General features: G+C 50.9%; 1 protein-coding gene across 7 annotated transcripts; it reads left to right on the top strand.

Annotated features, from left to right (window-relative positions):
* The first annotated feature begins 790 nt into the window (after window positions 1–790).
* LOC106822320 (sialic acid-binding Ig-like lectin 14) lies at window positions 791–18,014 on the top strand. Of its 7 annotated transcripts, none has more exons than XM_070498865.1 (10): window positions 791–1,265; window positions 1,486–1,764; window positions 1,994–2,041; window positions 4,951–5,208; window positions 5,477–5,524; window positions 6,639–6,896; window positions 7,003–7,138; window positions 9,424–9,566; window positions 10,899–10,968; window positions 17,998–18,014. In XM_070498865.1, the coding sequence occupies exons 1-8, from the start codon at window positions 791–793 to the stop codon at window positions 9,425–9,427; spliced, it is 1,506 nt and encodes a 501-aa protein (XP_070354966.1). In that variant the 3' UTR covers window positions 9,428–9,566; window positions 10,899–10,968; window positions 17,998–18,014. The 7 variants fall into 7 exon arrangements, with proteins under 7 accessions (XP_070354966.1, XP_070354963.1, XP_070354965.1 ...); XM_070498862.1 differs by lacking the exon at window positions 17,998–18,014 and adding an exon at window positions 14,772–15,064; XM_070498864.1 differs by lacking the exon at window positions 17,998–18,014 and adding an exon at window positions 12,882–13,172.
* Window positions 18,015–18,379: the final 365 nt, after the last annotated feature.

Below are 18,379 nucleotides of genomic sequence, written 5' to 3'. Positions count from 1 at the left end.
TACCTGGATCTCAGGCCTGGCCTGTGTGCTCAACACCAGGATGCCAGGAGCAGGGGGCTGCGGGCAGCTCAGAAAGCCCCGGGACCACGCATGGGGGTCACCTTGTGAGCTGATCTCGCCACTCCGGCCATTTATACCTGGGAGCTCACCTTCTGGCTGCACAGAGCAATTGCGTTTCCTACGAGCTCCTACCTGTGTTTCCACCATCACACACGGTACTGACGGGAGCTGGAAGGGCCTGGGGTTGCTCTGCCTCCCCGGGTGTTAGAGAAGTTCTCCAGGACAGAAACAAAGTCTGTCCCATTGTCCCTTTGACGCCGCCCCCCTGAAAGGAGTAGATGCTCAAGATGCGATGGTCGTGTTCATTTATTCATCAGTCACCACCTCCCTCACCCGGGGGTGGGGGACCCCTCCCCTCTTTCTCCCCTTGAGGTTCCACCACCCGCCCCTCCTGCGTCCCACTCCTGGAGGGACGGCCCCTCATCTAGAGGCTGTGATTGTCCAGGCAGTGCCTGCTTTCCTGTTGTGGACAGCTGTGCAAGAGAGACAGGTCACAGGGAGGGAGCCAGGAGGCGAGAGTTGGGTCCTCCTTGCTCTTTGCGACCCCCTCTGGGTCCCCGTCTGGAAAGTAGAACTGTTTATTCTCCAAGGAGCACACCAGCTCCAACAGCACGTGAGTGTCAAGTTCCTCTTCTGCGGTCAGTCACCTTTCTGACCACAGCCTGGGCTTCCTGGTGGGGCTTCCTCTCAGTCCTGTGACACCAAGGCCCTGTGGCTCGTCCCCCCAAAGATGCTCCTGCTGCTGCTGCTGCTGCTGCTGCTGTGGCCGCCCCTGCTGTGGGCAGCAGAGTGGGGCAAACAGAGCTGGGACGGGTGGCCAGGGCCCCGGGCTCGTGACCTGAGATACCAGCTGCAAGTGCAGGAGTCTGTGACGGTGCAAGCGGGCCTGTGTGTCTCTGTGGCCTGTACCTTCTCCTATCCTTCGGACGAATGGAGTGATGCTGCCCCAGCTTACGGCTACTGGTTCCGAGAAGGTACAAATACAGACCGTGGTGCTCCTGTGGCCACAAACCACCCAGATCGTGAAGTGGAGGCGAAGACCCAGGGACGATTCCACCTCCTCCAGGACATTAGGAACTACAGCTGCTCCCTGGACATCAGAGACGCACAGAGAGGAGATGAGGGGAAATACTTCTTTAGGGTGGAAAGAGGGTCTTATGTGAGATATAATTACAAAGAGAACCAGCTCTTTGTGCATGTGCAAGGTAAGGAATGGGGACAAGGAGAGGACACGTGGATGGGTTCTGAGAGCCCCCAGGGTGGGGCTGGGAGGGGACTCCTGCTCCTCATCCTGGAAGGGACCCAGGGGGACAGGATGCTGAGGCTGGGTGGGGAGGAGACAGTTGCCCTGAGGCAGAGGTTGTTCTTAGGGTCACCCTTGGGGGCCCCACCTCCAGGCCTGGTCTCTGTCTCTCTCCTGCTCAGCTCTGACAGAGACACCTGACATCCACATCCAGGAGACCCTAGAAGCAGGCAACCCCAAGAACATTACCTGTACTGCACCATGGGCCTGTGAGAGGGGGACGCCTCCCACCTTCTCCTGGGTCGGGGTGGCCCTCACCTCCCAGGGCCCCAAGATTCCCCGTACCTCGGTGCTCACCCTCACCCCACAGCCCCAGGACCATGGCAGCAACCTCACCTGTCGAGTGACCTTACCCGGAGCTGATGTGAGCACAGAGAGAACCATCCAGCTCAACGTGTCCTGTGAGTGTCAGGCCAGGGTGGCCGGGTCCCTGAGGGCAGTGGGTGTTGGGGAGGGGAACGGGGAGGCAGAACCCAGGATCGTGGGTGCTGGGTCCTGCAAGCTGGCTCTGGGGAGGAAGGAAAGAGCATAACCGACTCCATCCGCTCTTATTTCTCAAGTTCTGTGGGGAAAGGGCCAACACCCACTTTCTTGTCCTTGAAAAGGGAACAATTATGTCTGTCTGTCCAGATGCACCCCAGAGCCTGACCATCAGCGTGTTCCGGAAAGAAGGCACAGGTAGGGTGCAACCTCTCCTCTTCAGGGCCTGTGATGGAAGCGGGGTCTGTCTCCTCCCTTCAGAGCAGAGCTGAGGTTCAGAGCTCAGATGGGAGAAAGGCTCAGGCCAGGTGTGGGCTCAGCAGATGGGGGAAGCCCCCGACTCGATCATCAGCTTACAACCTGGTCTCACACTACCCCTGACCCTGCTCTCAGGGGGTTTGCATGGCCTCTTCCATGTCCAATGGATGTGCTGTCCCCATGCCAGGGACGCTTCCTCATCCAAAATCCTGCCCTCATTCCCCTTAGGGTCTGGACCCTGCCTCCTCTCCACCTTCCCTGGATCATTTTAATGTTAGTGTCTAAAACAGGAAGCATAAAATGTGCCTCAGTCTGCTCGGGCCGCCATTGCAATATGCCACACACTAGGGGGGCTTAAACAACAGCAATTTATTTCTCACAGTTCTGGCGGTCGGAAGTCCAAGATCAAGGTGTCAGCCTTTAGGTTCCTGGTGAGGGCTCTCTTCGTGCCTTGTAGACGGCCACCTCCTGGCTGTGTCCTCACAGGCCTGAGAGAGTCAGTTCCCTGGCGTCTCTTCTTATAAGGGCACCCATGTCATCATAAGAGCCCCATTAGCATGACCTCGTCTGACCCCAATAACCTCCCAAAGATCCCTCCAGATGCCTCCAAATACCATCACACTGGGGGTTAGGGCTTTGACACATGAATTTGGGGGAAATTCAATTCAGTCCTTAGCAAAATTTAGTAGGAATAAAACAGTATTCAGAACCTGCGTACGTCCCTCTTGGTTATCTTCCCAAATATAACCTACGCGTATACATTTTTTTTTTGAGGAAGATTAGCCCTGAGCTAACATCTGCTGCCAGTCCTCCTCTTTTTGCTGAGGAAGCCTGGCTCTGAGCTAACATCCGTCTTCTACTTTACTTTACTCTTCTTCCTCTACTTTATATGTGGGATGCCTACCACAGCATGGCATGCCAAGCGGTGCCATGTGCACACCCAACATCCGAACCGGTGAACCCCGGGCCGCCAAAGTGGAACGTGTGCACTTAACCGCTGCACCACCAGGCTGGCCCTACGCATACACATTTAAACACATACGCATATGTACACATCATACTATCCACACTGCTCTGCATCTTTATTATTTGTAATAAATTTTTCGTGTGGATTAACTTTAGATTTACATGGTACAGAGAGTTTCCATAACCCCTCTCCCAGCATCCCTCATTGTTGAAATCTCCCATCACCTTGGCACTTTTGTCATGACTCAGGAAGTGACATTGGTAGATTTCTGTGAACTGAACGTGCCTTTTTCTCAAACTTAGTCTATCGTGCAGATTCTTCTGTATCAGTACATGGGACACCGTCTTCATTCTTACTGGTGACTCTATGGTTTTCCAGTTGGAAGTATATTATACTAGAAAGTACTTAATTGGTCCCCTGTTGGTGGAAAACTATGGCATTTCCGGTCTTCTGAGACAAATAATACTGCACAGAATGACTTGTACGAACATTCCCCACATCTGTGCCTGTGTCTGTCAGATAATTTTCTAGAGAGGAAAGTCCTGGATCAAAGGGTGTGTGTGTAATTTCTACAGATGTTGCCAATCCCACTGCACGGAGGTGGTTCTGCTTCTCCTCCCACCTGCAGTGTGCCCCCTGCCCTGCTGAGCGTGTCCGTCCTCGCTGATCCTGAGTGGACTCACGGTCGTGTTAACTTGCATTTTGTGACTAGGTTGAGATCTTTCATTATGTTTGAGAACATTTGTATTTCTTTGTGGACATTTTTTTAATGATACGAAGAAGTTCTTTTTGTATTAAAGACATCAGCTGAGTGTTAGTTGAGAGGATTTATTTCTAGTCTTTTGATGGCCTTTTAACTTAGTGGAAGGTGACTTTATCAGGTAAAAATGGGCAATCTTTTTTGAGTCGCATTTAGTGGTGTACTGATGTTGGCTCTTATAGTTGGCAAGAGCCAGATACGTCCATCTTTTCCAAATTCTAGGTTCAGTGACTTCAAATTGGTTGCTTTGAATTGGCCGAAATGGGAGTATTTACACCAAGGAAATTGGCAAATACACAAATCAGAGCTTTTTTCCTCCCCTTAATGAACAGGCTGTTAAACATTTACTAGTAAACCACTGGTGGCATTTACCAATATTTTCATTCATGCCTCTGACTTTTGCCTGAATATGAGGTTAATATTATATTTAAATCTCCTATCATTTTTTTCTAGCAGCCTCATATATAAACACTCCCAAACACACCCACTCACTCAAGCCTTGCAGAAGTATTTGTTTGCCTGAGCATGCAGGTCATTTCACACCTCAGCCGTAGTTGCACCTCTTGTACCTCCCTCCACAAGGTCCTTCGATCAGCATCATCCTCTGGCCAGTTCCAACGCATTCTCATGCTCTGGTTAAGGCTCTCCTCCTCCAGGAAGCCCTCCATATCCTGAAAGTCTCAACGCACACCTGTCCTCAGGGCTCCCTCAGCCTGATTTGTCCCCATCATAAACCATATCAGATTGCTCTGTGAGTACCAGCTTTTGGGTATCTCGCTCACAAGACTGTGAGTTGTCAGACACAGCTAAATTAGATAGATCTTAGTGAACCTTTGTTGAAAGACAAAACGGCAAGGCTCGTAGAGGCAAATCTGGGATCTGCATCAGCACAGATGTCCAAGACGGGAGGTTTGGGGACCAAGGTTGTTCAGGAGAATGCACAACAGCCACTTGGAAAGGCTCCTAGCACTGTCCCCTTGGGGGCTGACTGCAGGTGCTATGAGACCATCGGGCAGTGGAAGAGAAGAAACAGATCTACATGATGCAAGGAAAGAGAGCGAGAGAAAGAGAGAGAGAGCCTCTAATGAGATCCTGGGCTCAGCGTTCTTTCTCTCTTGCCAGGACCTGAAACTCTGGGCAACGGCTCCTCTCTTCCAGTCCAGGAGGGCCAGTCCCTGCGCCTGGTCTGTGTCGCCAACAGCAACCCTCCTGCCATGTTGAGCTGGACCCGGGGGAGCCTGCGCCTGAGCTCTTCCTCACCCTCGAACCCTGGGGTCCTGGAGCTGCCCCGGGTGGAGCTGGGGCACCATGGGAAATACGTCTGCCGAGCTCAGCACCTGTTGGGCTCCCTGCAAGCCTCCTTGAGCCTCTTTGTGACCAGTGAGTGGGAACACACCTGGGGAAGGATGCCTGGGTCCTTGGGAGGAGAGAGGCTCTTCTGATCCCACTGCTCTCTCTCCCCACAGACCCCTACAGCTGTTAGGTCCCTCCTGCTCCTGGGAGGGGGGGGCAGGGTCTGGGTGGCGTACTGGGGACTGTTCTTAGAGACATGGCCAGTGTTGAGATGGAGAGAACACTCACACTTCACCACCTGGCTCATGGCCACCCCATCCTACTGCAGGAGGCCCCTTATTTATTTCTGTTCCAGGTGCTCCACAGAACATGACCGTCCACGCCTTCCGGGGAAACAGCACAGGTAGGAGAGGCCTGGGTGGAAGTGAGGTCTCAGAAGTCTATTCAGGCGACAGAGTGGAGGTTGGACAGAATGCACTCACTCTTCATCCCTTCTCTAGTTCCGCCTCTGTCCTCCCCCCTCCCATCCCCTGGCAGGGTCACTGGGAATTCCTACTTGATCCTTCACTGTCACCTCTAGTTGCTTCTCTCTCCCGACCTTCCCTCTCCCCTCTTGGTCCCATGACATCTTTTCCCTGATTCCTTTCCTCTTCTCTGACTGTGCCATCTCCATCTCACACAAGGAGACTGAGTCCCCAGAACTCTGTACCAGCCTCTGGCTGCTTTCTGCATCACCCTACAGCTCAGCTCGTCCACGCTGGTGCTTGCAATCCAACCTCCGCCTTGAAGACAGTCACAAATCCCTGTCAGATCCAGATGGTCCTGAGTGTCCTGCTCTCCCCCTTCCCAGGCCACTCCCACCCAAGTCACCTGAGTCAATATGCTGGAAGTGACTTCAGACATCTCTGTATGTCACCCCACACTTCCGATGACTTGGTGAGTTTTGAAAACTTGAATTCCTGAAAATGTCTCAAATCCCTCTCTTCCTCCATCCCCATGGCTGCAGCCCCACCTTAGGCCTCCATTCTTGCTCTCACCTGGAATGAGTGAGACCTGGACAGGACCAGCCCCCTCTCTGGACTGGCAGCTTCCATTTTCTCCTCCTCCACCTGCCAGAATTTGGACCCCAGACCTGACCCTCTTACTTCCCCGATCAGAACCCTCCCAGGGCCCCCTGTGAACCTTAGGGGAGAGGCTGAGAGCATCATCTTGTGGAAGCCTCCAGGTGGTCAGACCTATGCGTGTCAGCCCCCTGCATGGTTCACACATCAAGGTCCTCCTCCTGGGATGGTCCCTCCTGTGTCTAGACACGGCCAACTCTTCCTCAGACGTCCATTTCCCATCCTGCATCCTCCAGTTGCCTCTTCTTCCCCCACCTCACTTCACGATCTTCACCCTGCTCAGCCCTTGCTTGCAATGCTGTCTCAGGAACACTATTCTCCATTCCTGTGTCTGTGGGAGGGCAGAGGGAGAGAGGGCTTCTCAGCCCTGCCCTATGGCTCTCTCTGTCTCCCTAGTCCCAGAGGTCCTGGGCAATACCACCTCCCTGCGAGTCCAGGAGGGCCAGTCTCTTCGCCTGGTCTGTGACACTGACGGCAACTACCCTGCCAGGCTGAGCTGGTCCCGGGGAAGCCTGACTCTGATCCCCACGCAGCCTTTGGATCCCGGGGTCCTGGAGCTGCCCCGGGTGGTCTTAGGGGATGGAGGAGAATTCACCTGCCGAGCTCAGCACCCTTGGGGCTCCTACCACAGCTCTGTGACCCTGGTTGTTCAGGGTGAGTACAGCAGGACACCTGCGTTCTAGGTGGGGCCGTGAGCAGCCTCAGGTGTGGACTTTAGGGAACTCATCCCTCCATCCTTCTCCCCCCTTTTCTCCCACAGGTATCTCCTGCTCCTGCCCCCACATCTCTGGGGAGCAGCGGGGCACCTGGCCTCTAGTCCTCACCCTGCTCAGGGGGGCGCTCATGGGGGCTGGCTTCCTTCTCACCTATGGCCTCACCTGGATCTACTACACCAGGTGAGAAGCCCTTCTCAAGGTGTCCTACACCTTGGGGACCTTGCGTGGCTTCACCCATCTTCTCCTCTCCAGAACAAACTCTCCACGGCATCAGTCCCTCATTGAAGAACTGTGTTTCCCCCACAGGTTCAGAGGCTCCCAAGGGGACAGTGCTTCAAGGCGTGACTGAGCCCCCTTAAATCGAATTGCAGTTCATGTAATATGTTGCTCTTGTCTGCTTACCTTCATGTGGTTAATATATTGTTATAAATCCCATGATATTTTATTTTTACAAGTTTATTTTAAAGAGATATTTTTAATGAGAAAATAAACTCTTTAATATGGATCCACATATTAACCATTTCAATGGCTCTTCATTCCTTTTATACATTCCAATGTCTCCATTATATCATTTTCCTTTTGCCTGAAGATCTTTTCTTATATTTCTACTAGCGCAGGTGCGCTAGGGATGAACTGCCTCGGGTATTGTTGGTCTGGAAAAATGTTCATTTACATCAGCTTTGGAAAGATCTGTTTATTGGATCAGGAATTCTAGGTTAACGTTTTCCCCTTCCGGTTCTTCCAATTCTTTGGCTTGCCTAGTTTCTTAAGAGAATTCTACTGTAATGTTCATCCTTCTTTGCGGTTGTCTTTTTCTTTGACTGGTCTGAATATTTTCTCTTTTTTCCTGCGTTTAAATGGTTTGAGTATGTGGGCCTTGGTGTGGGAGGGGTGTGTGTGTGTGTGTGTGTGTGTGTGTGTGTGTGTGTGCTCCCACAGCTCCACCCAAGCCCTCTGTTCCCCCTTGGTGAAGGCGTCCACCTCCAGGGCCGACCATGCCGCCTTGTCTACCACGTTCTTCCCACCCAGCCCTGCACATCTCTCCTGCTCTGGACAATGGCACCTCCATCCCTGTTAGTTCCTAGAGTCAGGGTTCTGGGAGTCACTCTAGCCACCTCCCTCCCTCCCCCTCCACACCTCCGTTCAAATTTCCCCCCCTGAAATTGTCTGAAATCCCTTCTTACCTCCATCACCAAGGCTGCTGTCTTCACCCAGGCTGCGGTCTCCCTCCTGAACGATCCCAACAGTTTCTTCTGTGGCCTCTTGTCCTCCAGTCTCTGGCTTCCAGCTCTTCCCTACACTGAGCTCGGAGGAAGCATGTTGATATCTATAAGACCCTGCTCCTTTCCTGCTCAAAAACTTTCCATGGCTTCCCATTGCCCTCAGATAAAGCTCAAGTTTGTCTGTCTTCCCCACAGCTGGAACTAGTTGAAGGTCAAAACTGATTCAAAGATCATATTTTATGTTAGTTTGTGAATGGATGAAGGAATGAGTGCATGAAATGAGTGAAAGTGTGTGTTGCTTTTCCTGCCGCATCTGAACCATTTCTGCCTCTGGCGCCCATACAGGCCACCCTGAGACCCACCTCTAGCGGGCCACCTCCAGGAGGGTCCCAAGGCCTTGATTCTCTGGGAGCTGGCCAGGTGGGACCTGCTTCTCCAGTGCAGATGATTGTGTATGAGCCCAGGAAGCAAGGCTTAGAGGCTCTCATCCTTCTTTGCTGCCTTACTTGGACAAGCCACTTGCCTCCTGGAGTACTGTGATTTACAAGAAATATGTTTGGTCCTTCAGATGACTAAAATATATACTTCTCGTAGATGTGTGGTCTTCCTCCACAGTTTCTGGCTCACAGCTCCCAAAACCCTTGGAATTTCTAGTTCATGTTAATAAAGGTGACTTTTGAACCCTACCCAAAGGTGGGGGCTGGTTGCCAGGAGAACCAGCCATGTGATCAGAGGATTGGAACTTTCTGTCCCACCCCCTGATTTCCAGGGAGGGGAGGGGGCTTGAGGTTGAATCAATCACCCATGGCCAATGACTCGGTCAACCATGACTACACAATGAAGCCTCCCTAAAAACCCACAAGGCCCTCAGGGCAGGGCATTTCAGAAAGCTTCTGGGTTGGTGGACACATGATGGTCCTCGGAGGATGACACATCCAGAGAGGGCCTGGCAACTCTGCACCCCTCCCCTCATACCTCGCCCTAGACATCTCTTCCCTCTGCATGTTCATCTGTATCCTTGATCATATGCTCTAATAAACTGGTAAACCTAAGTGTTACCCTGAGTTCTGTGAGCTGTTTGAGCAAATTAATCCAACCCAAAGAGTGGGCCGTGGGCAATCACAGTTTGTAGCCAGGTGATCTGAAGTACAGGTGACAACCTGGACTTACGGCTGGTGTCTAGGTGAAGGGTGGTCTTGTGGGACTGAGCTTTTTACCTGTAAAATCTGATTCTGTCTCCAGGTAGACCGTGTCAGAGTTGAGCTGAAGTCTCAGATGCCCTGCTGACTTCTGAGATCCACGTGATGGTATGCAGAAGCCCTCCACACACACACATTGGATTTGGGTCCAGGAACCCCTTTGCAGCTGGATATGAATGTTTGGAGGTAGGAGAGATGTCCAGGGTGAAGATGTGAAAACGTATAGCCCAGGTAAAGTGATGACAAAAGATGAGGCAAAAAACCAAGAAGGGTATGATAAGAGAATGGTAATTCTTCAAAATATTAAAGATAGAATCACCATATAACCTGGCAATTCCACTTCCGGGTATTCATCCAAAAGATTTGAGAGCAAGGACTCAAACAGATATTTGCACACCCATGCTCACAGCAGCGTTGTTCACAACTGCTTAATGGTGCAAGCAACCCAGTCTGAATGGATGGGTGGATAAACACAATGTGATGTGTACCTACCGTGGAATATTCTTCAGTATTAAAGAGGAAGGAGTCCTGACATGTGCTGCCACATGGATGAAGCTTGAGAACCTTAGAGTAAGTGAAATACATCAGTCACAAAAAGGGCAAAAACTATCTGATTATAACACTTATGGGAAGTATCTAAAGTAGTCACATTCCTAGAGACACACAATGGGATGGTGGTTGCTAGGGGCTGGGAGGTGGAGGGAAATGGGGAGTTTCTGCTTAATGGGAATAGAGTTTCAATTTGCGCAACTCGGAAAGACTTGTTGCTTTGTTTTTTTGACTAGATGTCAAAAAAAATCCCATACTCCTATTGTAGAAAATACCCAGTGTGGTACCAGGACACACAGCAAACTCACCAGTGACTGCAGCATTAAAGCCAGACAGGATTGAGTGTTTGGGGAGGAAGTGACTCCACTGGGTGGGAATATCTCATGGGCATGGACCAGGTCAGTAGACTCCTTTCGTGACTCCAGCCTTCCTGACACAGAGATGCTTACTCAGTGTTTGAGGAATAAATGATTGCCCCTGTCACCTCATCTAGGACCCACTTCTTTTCCTCTGCCCCAGACACTCACGCAGACTCTAAAGAATCCCCCATCTGGCAGGACCCACCATCTATGCTCTAGATGAGGCTGTGACCCACTGAGGTCAAGCAGAAGCTCAGCAGCTCCCTGATGTAGACAACAGGACTCAGAAATGCAACTCAGATGGGAAGCCCTTACAGACTCGCTGTGTCCCATTCCTCACATGTCCTCAGAGGTCCTGGTCCAGGCTCTGGTGCAGGAGGGAAGCCCCAAGATGGGGGCAGGACACGGGGTCTGCTCCTTGTCTGCTCCCCTCTAAGAGGATGTCAGGGTCTCTGGGCCGTGGAGTGTCCATCCATGCAGTGCAGAGGTGGGGCAAGCTCAGGCCTGCGGTTCCTCTTCTGTGAAGAACCGAGGTTGTGTGCTCCTCCCCAGCTTCCCACGGGTTTGCCCGCAACCTCCTCTCCCAATAACCTTCTCCTTCTCTTTTCAGACACAGGACAGATGCCCAGAATCCTCCATCTCAGAGATGCTGCAGCTGCTGCTGCACCTGCTGTGGGCAGGTGAGTGGGTCTAGGGGAGAGTGAGCAAGCAGGGTGGGGGCTGTAGCTGATCCTCATTTTCCCACAGGGCTTTTGTCTGAGGGCCTGGCTGAGTAGGGAACCTAGAAGGACACAAGCTGGAGCCAGAAAAAAGTGTCCAGGAGGCTCTTACCTTCCCCATCAGGGCTGAGACCATTCTCTCCTGCCAAGAGGCACTGGAACAGGTGTACAGAATGGGAGAAAAGGGATCCAGGCATAGTGTCTGATAGTGCTGACCCTGACACTCAGTTTTCCCCTTTGTCAAATGTGAGGACTAGCCTTCTCACCTTCAGAGTTGTTTTTTTGTTTCATTTGGTGCAGCTTGCATGAAGTAAACTACTTAAAGGAGCAATACAGAGGCCAGTATACAGAGTCTTAGCAAGAACATCCCCTTGACCTGTGGCTCAGCCAGGTGGAGCAGACAGACATCACCCTGAGGAAGGACAATGCTTGACAGGGAACAGGAGATGTGGGAGAAGGAGCAGAGAGAGGAGGCCAGGTCCACTTCTGATTGTCACCTTCTCCCCTGGCTCCATCCATCCCCACCTCTTTGCCCTCCTGGCCCCAAACCCAAACCATGACCCTCAGCTCAGACCCTTCTGCAGAGGTTCCTGAGCTCCAACCCTGACCCTGTTTCAGCACCACGGACAGAACCGGCTCCCTCGCCTGGGTCTCCCCAGGGTTCAGAGTGCCTCCTGGTGGATGGGCCCCCCCCCCCCCCCCCGAGCACCACCCACTTACCAGCCACTGGTGCAGAGTGGAAGGAGCCTGGGGAAGGGTCTGGTGACATCTTAGGTCAATGATACTGGTCAGGGGTGTCCAGGATATTCCATGGTGTTAACTAGGGATTGGTTGTTGTCCTGAGGTGAGGTTGGTTTAGCCAAGGGTGTCCCCAGTAATTAGACGGAATTACAAAGTTAGCCTTGGATCGTTATGGATAAGAAAGCATTAACCACTCAAAGAGGAAGTCCTTATGGTATTTTACAACTGTTGCAAGACAATGGGCGAAATAAACATTCCTTTTATTTTATTTTATTGAGGAAGGTTAGCCCTGAGCTAACATCTGCTGCCAATCCTCCTCTTTTTGCTGAGGAAGCCTGGCTCTGAGCTAACATCCGTGCCCATCTTCCTCTACTTTATATGTGGGACTCCTGCCACAGCATGGCTTGCCAAGTTGTGCCATGTCCACACCCGGGATCCCAACCTGGGGACCCCAGGCTGCTGAGAAGCGGAACGTGCACACTTAACTGCTGTGCCACTGGGCTGGCCCCTAAACATTCCTTTTAATTCTGTACTTGTACTCACCCAGCCTGAACCCCACCCATCCCTGCAGGAATGCTTTCTGTCTTTCTCTGTCTGAGCTGATTTTTCACCTTTTCAGTCTGAGACAGGTTTTTCCCCTTTCCAGGTTTTCTCACATTTCTGTCTGGAGCCCTCTGGTCTCTTGTTAGGTGTTCTCAACCACTCCAGGGCTCACACTCCAAGCGTGCCCAGACACTTCCTATGGTTTCTAGCCCAGGCTGTCCGGAGCCCCAGAGTCATGAAACAGCTGGAAGTCTGCGTCCTAAAAGGAGTGGAAACAGGAACATCATATCTTCCCAACTTTCTCCTACATGTGCCTCTCTGTCCTTCCTCCCCTTGCTCAGGAGTGCCCACTGGGGCCGGGCTTCCTCCTGCCCTATGGCCTCTCCAGGATCTGCTACATCAGGCCATCAGGGACCTCTCCAGGTAACCCCTTACTTGAGTCCCCCAAACACCAGAACATGGTTCACCAGCTTGTCACCTCCAGAGCCAGCATTCTACAAGACTCTGACCTCACTCCTGTTTTTCCTGGCAATGTAGGGGACCTTTGGAATATGAGGGATGAGGAAAACTTGAGCTCCTTTTCCCCTCAGGACAGGAGAAGGTGCTGGACACGGAAGCCTGAAAGGAATGGACAGACACGGGGACACCATGATCACTGTCTCCCAGACCTCTCTCCCCATCCCCAACACAACCGTGCACTTTAGGGAAGCACTTTGCTGAGTTGACCCTGACACTACGCAGAGAAACAAATGAGCAAACTTATTCACCTCTCACTTCTACTCTTCCAAACTATTCCCTATGGCTATGAGGGAGTAGAGACAGGGAGAGGAAAGACATATATACATAATTTTTTTTACCAGAATTAAAGCAATACTTGATCCAAAACTCTGCTACTTGTGTATTTACCTGTATGTAGATTTCGGAAGCCTGTCATTGGGCACATACTCATCACCTGCGGTGTAATTTATCATTAGGATGCAAGGCCAGTCTACAGCACTTACGTGAGATGCACAGTCTTGCCTCCAAGGACTCACTTTCTAAGGTTGAAGCTTAAATACATGGTTAAAGAAACTTGTCTTCCCGCCTGCTCTCTGCTCACCTCCAATCTGTCTCCAAACAGAAGCCAAAATGAATTCTAAAAACCCAATGATGTCTCTTTTATGCTTCCAACCCTCCAGTGGCTCCCAGCTGCCAAACAGAAACAGCCCAAATCCTTTAAGATGAGCCCAAGGTGTCACACGGTCCATCTTATTTGGCCTAGGGGGACCTCTTTCTAATGACTAGAACACATCACAAACCAAATGCCAACACATGCACAGAGGTACACACAAATTTGTTCATTTATTCTATCAAAGGATAATTTTGTTGAAAGGTAAAATCATGACTGTCACATAGATATAAAATGAACAGGAGCTAAAGATTTTTTTTATGGTGGGAAAAACACCACATAACTTGAGATCTACGCTCTTCAACAATTTTTACATGTGTGGTAGTGTTAGCTATAGGCACTATATGGTACAGTGGATCTCTAGAAATTTTTCCCCTTCCATGACTGAAATTTATACTCATTGAACAGCAACTCATTTTATATAACTCACTAATGGGAGAACCAGGCATAAACGGAAGATGTGCATATGTATATGGAGTAAAGTAGTGTTGAAATGAATTTGTGAATGCATGTGAAAGTGGCATGGTGGGGGGATTCAAGCAGCCTCCCAGTGAACAGAATGTGCATGTCTGTGGCCATGAGCTATTTGCATTGCTATTAATTGTACACAAATTTTAGCATTGTAAAACAGCTCAAAGGCAATAAAATGCTATATTCAAATAACTCCAGAAGAGAATGCTCTAAAGAACGCATAGTTTTCCATTGAAGACAGCCAGTCATCTCATCTTGCTTCTTCTGAATTTACTTAAAAATCTTAAATCAAATATTTATTGATCATCTAATATATGCCAAGCAGTTTTCTAGGCAGAATAGATTCCGCAGTGAATGGAAGAGATACAAGAGCCTTTGTAAAGCTTACATTTTAATGGCAGGAGAGACAGCCAAAGAATAATTATGTAGATTATATAGATTATATTGACTGGTGATAAGGAGTTTGGACAAAAATGAAACATGAAAGATAATATAGGGAATATGGGAAAGATTATACTCTTCAGTATGTTCCGTGGACATTAACATTGAGAAACTGACATTTGAGTATGTACACATATGCTCACACACAGTAGGCACTTTACACAGACACACACAGCTTAGACATGCACACAGAAACACCACAGATGCACATATATATGCAGACAGAGGCACATATGATACGGCTCAACTCAAGGTTGACATAAGAGAAGCCATATTGTAGAAAGGAAACCATATTGTAACTTTAAGTGTCCTCTGACTGCCTAGCGCCAGACATGCTTTGTAGATTTTGTGGCCCCTCTCAGCTGTTCTAAGTTGCTAACTGTTCTTTTGAGTTCCTTAGGAATGTGATGAGCCCAGGGCAGAGAGCCTATGCTGATAGCCCTCATCAAGGACAAGTGAAAGACCAGGGTGTGGGGCATTTCTCCATTCTGATGCATATCCAGTAAAACAAAGGACTATCAGGAACTGGGACCAGATGTCTGCCCCCATGCTGAGACAAGCCGCCTCCCCCACCTGGAGAATAGCTCCTTCTGTGATGGGCCTGTAGTCTTTGTTCGGGAGATGTTTCTTTTGGATATGAGTCGGCCATCTTCCCTCTTGCTAGCAAGCTGTAATAAAGTCCTTTCTCTCCTACCACCTTGCCTCCTGACTATTGGCGTGTCCTGAGGCAAGCAGACGACCCACATTGGGCAGCAGCAGATATACACTTCAAAAATAGGTACAGACACACACACCTCAGACGCTCACAGAGAAACCCCAAATACACACACACACATATGCAAACAGACCAAAGAAACACACACACACACCACAGACACTCACATAAAGACTACAGACACAAACACAAACACACATGCATATACACAGACACACCACAGACACACAAAACAAGGCATCAGCCATTGGCCCCCTGCAAAGACTGGGGCCTTGTTCTCAGGCCAACTAGATCCAACGTCCCAGCAGGAGATAAAGGTCAGGGGTGCTCTGTGACTCTGGGCCACTTTCTGCCATTTAGGTGGCCTTTTCATTCTCAGAACCCACCTCCCCTGCCCAATGGCATTACCATCCACCTGTCCCTGCTGTGTGTGATCCAGAAAACCCCATGGCCTCACCACCCTGGCTGTTGACCCGTGCCTGGAGCAGCATTGTGTCCACACTCAGACTGAGCACCAGGGAATGGACAGGAAGGTGGGTTCATCACTTGGTCTTTGGAAAGACTGAGACATGAGGCAGGGACAGGTGCAAGAGAAGTGGACTCACCAGAAAGGAGTGGGGAGCAAAGAAGCAGGGGGCAAAGAAGAGTGGGCTCTGGGGTCACAACAGTGTGGGAGGCCCAGGTGCTAAGCGGCTTCTTTCCTTGGACTTCCGCTTGGTCCTCCTTTGAGGATCCCGTGGCGGTGTGAATGGAGTTCATGGGATGTACTGAGAGCCCCTCAGAGGTGTCTGGAAAGTTCTTCCCATGCTCTTGGACTCGTTCCAGCCCCAATGGAACATTCCTTTGGATACCCCAGCTCTTGCCTAAAGAAGCTCCTGAGATGGCTTCCTGGAAACCTGATGTTGATGAAGGGACCTGGGCAGGAGAGAACCAGGGTCCCCTGCATGGGGCAGCAAGGAGCAGCATTAGCTACAGAGCTCATTGTGATGAGGATCAAGGCTGCCCCTGCCTCAGGGAGAAGCCCAAGGCATCCTGCCCTACATACTGATCTATATCACCCTCGGAAAGCATAGGACATCCTGACTTAATCCACTCTGATTTCTATCCAAAGTTACAGGAACAACCAACAACCAGACCCCACCTGCACTGATACCATTTTAATGACTTTTTTCATGATCTTTCCTTTGTCTTGTAAAGAAATAGCTCACATACCTATGCCTTCTAAATTTAGCTCTAACCCCCAATACATGACAGCTCTTACTGCCCATAGGTCCTGTCCCCATCCTATTCTCTGAATAAAAGAGCACTACTGCCAGACCTTGAGAGTTCAAGAGATCTTTCTTTCGACTCCTCGACTCACCGAGCCCACATCAATTGGGTGTCTCAGTTACCACGTGCTTCCACAAAGGAAGGGGAGGAAGAAGAAATGCTTTGGAGGAGTTCAGAAGTAGATTTCCTTGGAGAGTTCAGACTTAGATTTCCTGGGACCTTGGAGCTGAGAAGCTGAAGAACCGACTGCAGCAAAGGGACTGGCCAGTGGACTGCGGTGGACTCTCTGTCTGCCCACATCAGCGTCTTTGGCTCTGGTCCTGCTCTCTGGAGGGATGAACTTACCTCCCTGACAACCTTGTTCACCTCCCACCTCCCAGCACACTTGTCCCATCCTCCAGGAACATCTACAGTCCCTCCTCAGTCTCCTGCAGCCCCTCCAGGGTCAGGGTCACCTCAGCCCAGTGCGCTAGGACACTCTGCTTAGATGAGAGACAGGCCCCAGGGTACAGTAGCAGCAACAGCCTCAGCCAGCAAAGAGACCAGCCCCAGCAGAGGCCTGTGGAGCCCATCCTGTCCTGGGGAGAGGCGGGGAAGTGTGGCCGGGGTGAAGTAAGGGCACTCTGGAGCTCAGAGCTGGTGCACGGAGGAGAAGCAGAGGTTCCTCCAGTTGCCAGAACTTTCCGTTTCCTTTTATCCTCCCATCCTCAATATGGCCCCACCCTACAGACTGGCCACTGGCCGCTGAGGGGACTTTGTCCCCTGTGGGCCAGAGCAGGGTACTCAGAGCACTTCACTTGCACAAAAACATTTATCTTCTTGGGGACCCCGTGTAATAGTTTGCTCAGGATGACATAGCAAAGTACCACAGACCGGATGACTGAAAGAACAGAAACTCATTTTCTCCCAGTTCTGAAGGCTCGAAGTCCAAGGTCAAAGTGTTGGCAGGGCTGCGTCCTTCTGAGACCTCTCTCTCTGACTTGCCGACGGCCGCCTGCTCCTCCCTGTGTCTTTCCATGGTCTTCCCTCTGTATATGTCTGCACCCTAATCTCCTCTTCTTGTAAAGGCAGCAGTCCTATTCAACTAGGGCCTTTCCTAATGACCTCATTTACGTTAATTACCTCCTTAAAGGCTTGTCTCCAAACACAGTCACCTTTGGAAGTATTGCGGTTTAGGGCTTCAACATCTGAATTTTGGAGGTGACACTATGCGGCCCATAACACCCTGTGAGCACAGGTACTGGACTATGCACAGAGTGGATAAGCCCATTCCCAAGTGAGCACAGCAAGCATTATTGAGCCAGGCTAAAGCCTGGGCCATCTGGTTGCAGAGGCCATGCCTCTGACCCCTCATTGGAGGCCTCAGAAAAGGAAGTCCCAGGGTGCTGGTGACCATCAGAGCTTATCGCTGAGGTTTCTACTCAGAATGTCCACTGAGGAATGGGCAGGGCCACACACTGACCTGCAGGACTGCCCACGTCCGTCATCATACTGGATTCTCTCACCGACGACGGCTGAGAATGGGGACCCCTCCATGTGACAAGTGAGGAAAGTGAAGCCTAGAGGGGAGCAGGGCCAGGCCCCTTGACTCCAGAGTTGCAGCTTCCCATCAAAGTCATGCTGTGCTGTCATCTTGCTCCAGATACCTGGATCTCAGGCCTGGCCTGTGTGCTCAACACCAGGATGCCAGGAGCAGGGGGCTGCGGGCAGCTCAGAAAGCCCCGGGACCACGCATGGGGGTCACCTTGTGAGCTGATCTCGCCACTCCGGCCATTTATACCTGGGAGCTCACCTTCTGGCTGCACAGAGCAATTGCGTTTCCTACGAGCCCCTACCTGTGTTTCCACCATCACACACGGTACTGACGGGAGCTGGAAGGGCCTGGGGTTGCTCTGCCTCCCCGGGTGTTAGAGAAGTTCTCCAGGACAGAAACAAAGTCTGTCCCATTGTCCCTTTGACGCCGCCCCCCTGAAAGGAGTAGATGCTCAAGATGCGATGGTCGTGTTCATTTATTCATCAGTCAC

This window comes from Equus asinus, chromosome 26 (genome assembly GCF_041296235.1).
Source record: "Equus asinus isolate D_3611 breed Donkey chromosome 26, EquAss-T2T_v2, whole genome shotgun sequence".
Classification (NCBI taxonomy): domain Eukaryota; kingdom Metazoa; phylum Chordata; class Mammalia; order Perissodactyla; family Equidae; genus Equus; species Equus asinus.
Note: the sequence above shows the minus strand (reverse complement) of the source record. Positions and strands in the feature narration are given on the sequence as shown.